Source organism: Cryptomeria japonica, chromosome 3 (assembly GCF_030272615.1).
Source record: "Cryptomeria japonica chromosome 3, Sugi_1.0, whole genome shotgun sequence".
NCBI lineage: Eukaryota > Viridiplantae > Streptophyta > Pinopsida > Cupressales > Cupressaceae > Cryptomeria > Cryptomeria japonica.
The window spans coordinates 958,170,613-958,177,194 of NC_081407.1; the positions used below are offsets into that span (position 1 = coordinate 958,170,613).

Genomic DNA, 6,582 nt, shown 5'->3' on the forward strand with positions numbered 1-6,582 from the left:
TCAAAAATTTCTCATTACCTCCTTCTTAGTGCAAAGGCTGGAATCTTTCCCCATAGGAGAAATCTTTTCGGCTTAAGTGGCATTTAGGTGGTTATTCTTCTATTGTCTCCTAGTTTAGTTATATTGGTTGTTTATTACAATCTAGGATCATATCCTAATCCTTCCTCCAATGAATCTTATTCTTAGATGGTTCCTTGATAAGATTATTTTCCTCCTCCTCATCCTAATACAATTGTATATACTTCAAATTTTAATTTAATACTTCAAATTAATGAATTTTTTAATTATACTAGAATAAATCATTTATACTAACCAACCGATTTTTATTATAAACCTTCTAACAATATATAAAATATATATATTAAGTGATTCAAAAAAAAGTTAAAAACTTTTACAACCACTATAGCTCAAAAGTTTCCATGGGGTTCCATTAGAAAAGCTTGGAGGTTTTTCTGGACTATTATTTAAAGAATATATCTCACAACAAACAACATATCATATGGATGAGTAAAGTGTAGGCTAGTTCAAAGGATCCGCGACGTTAGTTTTACTTCCCGTACAAGATAGCATAGTTGAAGCTTACAAGTCATAGATTATATACTGTAGAGGAGCATTAGTAAACATTTCAACTGTTTATACAATGAAGATGGGGCTATTTAAGCGTGTAGAACTTATAGAAGGGTGTATGAAAGCTTTCTGAAAAGCAGCAAAAATGTACACTAATGGAGGCTCTGCTCTTGGCTTAGAGGACTTAGCCATATATGTCTCCTTAGTGGGTTCTCAGATATTTTTTGCGGTGGTCACTGTTCTCACGGGTAATGAATTGGCAAAGGGTACAAACCCCCTGACTTTTGTGGCTTATACCAGTGGCTTTGGGGGCTTGCTACTCAGCCCTTTTGCATTTTTCTTCGAAAAGTAAGTAATCTTTTGAAAACTATGGATCAAAGATATTAGGTTTCTACAATTTATTAGATATAAAAGAGCAGTTTTTGGATTAGATTGTGGGTAGTTTTTACATCAACATTTCAAATCGCGTTCTATGATCCATCATCATCAGAATGATTGAGTGCTATCAAAAAACAAAATCTGATCATCAACATTTCTCTATTTTGTTATCTGATAGCACTCAATGCATGATCCGAAGCATTAAGCACAATCTAATCCAAAAATTGCTCTTCCAAATTTATCATTAGAATGTGAGAATTCAAACTTGAATTAAACACAACTTTCCCAACAGCACACAATCAAAATGCATGAGAATTTTATTGCAATTGGGGTCTTGCTCTGAAATATTTCAGATGATGATATGTACTTGATCTGTTTGAATTCTTGTTGGAAAAATGCAGAAAAAGTTGGTCTAAAGTGAGTTTCTCTCTGTTGGGTCAACTGCTTCTGCTCTCTCTTGGCGGGTGAGTTGATTTGAAGCTGAGATCTTAATGCAATGTGATGCAAATGGAACCAAAATCTGAATTTTAATGCCCTGTCTGTGTCTGTTGTTAAAGAGTGTGTGCATTTCAAGTGTTGTTGTTAATGGGATTGAAGGAAACGTCTCCTTCCTTAGCTTCAGCAATGCCCAATTTGGCTCCTGCAATTATTTTCGTCATGGCATGGACTTTGGGGTGAGAGCTCTCCTTATTTATCATACTCTGTACTCATGTCTTCTACCTTCTGAAAAGATTAGATTGGATTTTGTGCCCTGGGTTTTGTGGTTTAATGGGTTCTGTACTTTTTTGCTTCAATGCAGAATGGAGAAAGTAGACATGAAGTGTGCTTACAGCCAATTCAAGATTGTGGGTACAGTAATCTGTGTGTGTGGAGCAATGGCCATGAGTTTCCTGCATGGACCTGCTCTAAGCCAACTTTGGCCTTCACCACAGGCACAGGCTCACACACAAAACATCATTCTTAACTTTCTCCATGAGGGGAATTCTAGCAAAACTATCACAGGATGCATTTACCTCTTAACAGCTGTGATAATCTTGTCATCTTCTATGATACTACAGGTCCTATCTGATTTTTTCTTTTTTCCTTGTAGTTTTTACTCAGTTTACTACACCGTTATGCTGTGGCTAAAGTTTGTGAGCATGCAGGGTGAGACATTGAAGAAGTATCCAGCCCCATTGTCCCTGACAGCAATCACATCACTTCTTGGCTCCATCCAAACTGCTGTCTTGATAATGGCTTTAGACAAGGGTGTTTATGCATCATCATGGTTTCTGGATTGGAGTGGGGTTGTGACTGTTATGTTTGGGGTGAGTGAAATATATGAACTTTTCTGCAGTTTTATATATTTTGATCAACTGGGTCTTGCTTTGAAATGTCTTGTGTAGATTGTTGATTTGGATGAGTTATTTGTGCAGGGAATGTTTTGCAATGCAATAGCATTTAGTTTGCAGTCATGGTGCATTCAGAAAAGAGGACCTGCATTTGTGGCAACATTTGGCCCTGTCTGTACTGTTTGCTCTGCTATTTTGTCATCCTCCTTTTTAGGCGAAACCTTGCATCTGGGAAGGTGGGTCTTACATTTTTTAATTCACTGAGTTTGAATTATATATACATTCTATTAACCATATAAAATTAGATTTATAGAATTATATCAATCAATTAAAGGCAATTTCATGATTATTTTTTAATTAAAAATACAGTTATGTCTAAATAAAGGAATCGGAGTCATTTTTTACAGGGGTAAAAATCTTTGAACTTTAATTAATGATTAATAATGTTTTTTTTTTCTTCTATTAATATTTGTTATAATTTTTTTTAAATTAATGTTTATTTGACACCATAATATTGCATGAACAGTGTAGTTGGTGGGCTGCTGATATTTGGCGGTCTGTACCTTGTTTTGTGGGGTAAAAGCAAAGAAATTGATGATGAAAGAAGAGTTTCAGATGAAGAAGAGCAGTTAGACCGTCCTCACAAAGTATCAAAAGATGTAAAAACACCTCTATTATGTTGATATTCACAATCTCTTTGAATTATAGTTCATCAATGGATGTGTTTGTATTTTTGTAAACTTGAAATTTGTTTATAAATTCTTGATTAAATTTTTATTAAAAAAATAAGGTTTATTTTAAAAGTTGATTTATGTTAATTAAAAAAATAGTGTAGGTTTTTTAAAATGAATAAATTTATTTTAAAAGTTCATTGATTCTAATTGTATGCTAGAAATGTGGGATCATCCTGCAATGGGAGAAAACACCTCAAACACACACATGAAACATTGCATTAGAGTTAGTAATCACAAAAACATGTTAGTGAACCAAAAACTCTCAAAATCGTTCCATGCTCCTCTATCCCTAAAGATCCTTAAGATTCAAGGTGACCCTCACTTGGAAGAGCACTTGATCTCTTGGATGTCAACCTAGAGAACGAGATTTAAATGATGATTCTAGGATCAAAATGAATGCAACTAAGATCCTAGTGAATTGCTAAGATGGTGATATGAATAAAAGCTAAGGATGCAAGATGAAAAGCTAGTGATGATCAAGATGGTGGAAATGATACGAGGCTAAGTTAATTCCAAATTGAAGATTATGATGACCTAATTAAGCTAGATGAATATGAAAAAATATGTAATTGATATGATCTAAAACATAATGCAATTAAGCTAAATGCTATGATGCTAATGATAGAAGGCTTGGATGCTTGAAGGTGACCAATGAGCTCCTTTGATAACCTGCAAAAGATTTTAATTTTGATGCACAAGATTGGGATCCTTGAATTGAAGAAATGAGTTCTATTTATAGGCAAAATAGAGAAATGGATGGTTGAGTTTGAGTAATCTCAACAAGGGCTGGGATTGAAAGTTATCAATCCATGGGAGAGATACAATCCAATCCCAAGTTGACAAAGGTCACCTTGAGAGGGCTTGAGAGGATGCTAAACAAGCATTAGATACTAAGCAAGCAATTAAGGATAACCTCAAGGAGTGACATCATTGGATAATGTCATTAAAGGAAGGCATGCTATTACCCAAGAGGTAAACTCCCGTGTAACATAGGAAAATGGTTAAAGGGACAACCATCATGGCTAAGGGGTGTGGGCTTGTAAGAGGCATTAAATGTCTTTTGAAGACTTTGGAGGCTAACTTGCCCAAAGAGGAAAACCACTAATGGTTTATGTAAGAGTCTTACATGTTTGGAAGACTCAACAAGTTAACTTGTTGAAATAGATAAAGTCTTAAATGCATTTTGAAGACTTTCTTCCAAATTTGGAGAAGTGACTCCCCCAAACTTAGGGAAAGGATATGATTAGGATGGGATTAAGAGGTTTCTAGAAGGATGATTATGGAGGCAAGTGGAAGATGTAATATTTTGCAAGTGGGTGAGGAAAATAGGTATTTTAGCAAATTAAAATGATTTAATTTAGCCAAAAGGGATGCAACTTGCATTTGTAAGATTTTGCAAGTGGGGAGGACTATTCACAAATAAATAATGATTTATTTATTTGCAAAGGGGATTTTCAATTAAATGTGAATTTAATCAAAAGAGTAAAAATAGATTTTAATCAAATAAATAAGATTTATTTAATCAAATGGCTAAGGGTACTTAATCAAACCTTAGTTTAATTAATAGGTTAGGCTAGAAGAAGGAGATTTAATCAAATCTTTAATTTGATTAAAAGGTCAATTAGAAGAATAGGAATATTAATTAAATCTTAATTTAATTAATTGGAAGAATTAGGGATAATTAAAGGAATAAAATTCACTTATTTATTGTGCAACTTTTAGGTGTCTACACTAATAAATAAACATATTGTGAAGAGTCTTTTTAATGAATTATTTATTTGTCTTTCACATTGAAGCAGTCACCGATGAGGAGGGACCTCAAAGAGATCAATCTGGATAGGTCAGCAAGAGTAAACACAACGGAAACACAAAGATATGATGGAGGCAATGCAGAACAGATTGTTTTATTGCATGAAAATTGATTACAACCAACCGGTAACAACCGGGTTACAACATACCAGCTCACGGGCTTGGTAGAACATACATAATAGGTCACAATTGGGACCTTGAATCTTGATCCAAAAGTGATGTGGTCTAGAAGCAAGAAAGATGATCAAGACTTCGAGAAGAATCCAACTCCATAGAATCCAGTGAGCCAAAACCGGGACACACAGAAAGGAAAACTGAACCTGCAAACAAAAAGCAAAACAGAAAGGAAAATGTTTTTGGTTGATGCAAGATTTCTATGAATTGGGGATGCTCCCGCATCACACATTTAAGTATATTTATTTAAATAATAAAACTAGTACTTATACCATGTGGGGTGTGATGGTTATTTTTAAGATTAAGGTGATTTAACTTAAATTATAAACCTTACAATAGTAAAATGTTAACTTTAAAATCATAAAGTGTCAACATTAAATTATAAAAAAATCTTAGATCCTAAACTTCATTCTCATACTTATATATTTTAAAATATTTATGATGGGAATGTAGGAGTAGATGGTGACTCTTCAGCACCCAAAAAATCCCTACAAGATTAAAGCAAATTCCACAAGACATAATGAAAAGAATATTGCATGACAATGATGTATAATTCGATTGAATATGAAATGTTCATTATAATATTTCTTCTTTATAAATGCAATGTTAATGTAGTATGATTAACTAGCATGATACACAAAGTAAATAAAGGTCATAAAGATAAGATATGTTAAGTTCTTATCTAGACAACTAAGACTTCTAGAATGACACCTAAGACCTTAGTAAACTTAAGACATGTGAATAAGTCTCCTACTATGAACTATATAGGTACATCATACTAGGTACAAGACCTTATTCACACCCAAAAGGAACTTTGGTGAAGATGATTTAAGGACGATCCCTTAGAGTTTTGTATGCATGCTCATCTATTCACAAATACATAAAAGTAATTTGAGAAGATTATATGATTAATTTTTAAACAAAATAAATAAAATTTATAAACTCTAAACACAATTTTTTAAGCACAATATAAAAAAATATAAATAATGATAAAATTCTATGTAAATTGATCTTTCAAAGTAAATTTATTTAAGGTTATTCACCCTAAGCCCTAAAATTATAAAGCCTAAACCATAAAACATAAAAATTGTAAACCCTAAACTCTAATCTCATACTTAACACGTGCTTGTTTGATTCACAAAGGCATCTAAGTAATCGAAGAAAACTAAATTATTCATTTTAAAGAAAAATATTCTAAACTGTAAACCCTAAAATATATTTACATTGAAGACGTTCCCTTTGTGAAATAGACCAATTAACCTTACAGATCAAGGGTTCCCAACATATAAGAGATGTGTAAGACAATTGGGAACTTGTTGGCCATTGGATTTCATAGTCATCATTTTTAACTCTCACCATTCATTCATCTGTTTTTTCATTCATTTCCCGATGCTCTTTTACCTTTATTTATGTTTAGCCTGCTATTTTTTCAATGATAGACGGGCGAAGATTGGTGTGATCATAGTATAGTACTAATTCAATCATACTTTTATCATAAGTATCCATTGTCTCTATTGAAATTCATCCTATAACTGATATGTGGTCTTCGTAGTATCCACATAGATGGAAGATTAAGTAAAAATATACTT

The 6,582-nt window shown here is 33.0% G+C and overlaps 1 protein-coding gene across 1 annotated transcript; it reads left to right on the top strand.

Moving 5' to 3' along the window:
* Positions 1-617: 617 nt before the first annotated feature.
* LOC131035572 (WAT1-related protein At5g47470) lies at positions 618-3,016 on the top strand. The gene is made up of 7 exons (XM_057967302.2): positions 618-915; positions 1,347-1,409; positions 1,503-1,619; positions 1,745-2,003; positions 2,091-2,252; positions 2,361-2,512; positions 2,803-3,016. The coding sequence occupies exons 1-7, from the start codon at positions 713-715 to the stop codon at positions 2,957-2,959; spliced, it is 1,113 nt and encodes a 370-aa protein (XP_057823285.1). The 5' UTR covers positions 618-712; the 3' UTR covers positions 2,960-3,016.
* The last annotated feature ends 3,566 nt before the right edge of the window (positions 3,017-6,582 follow it).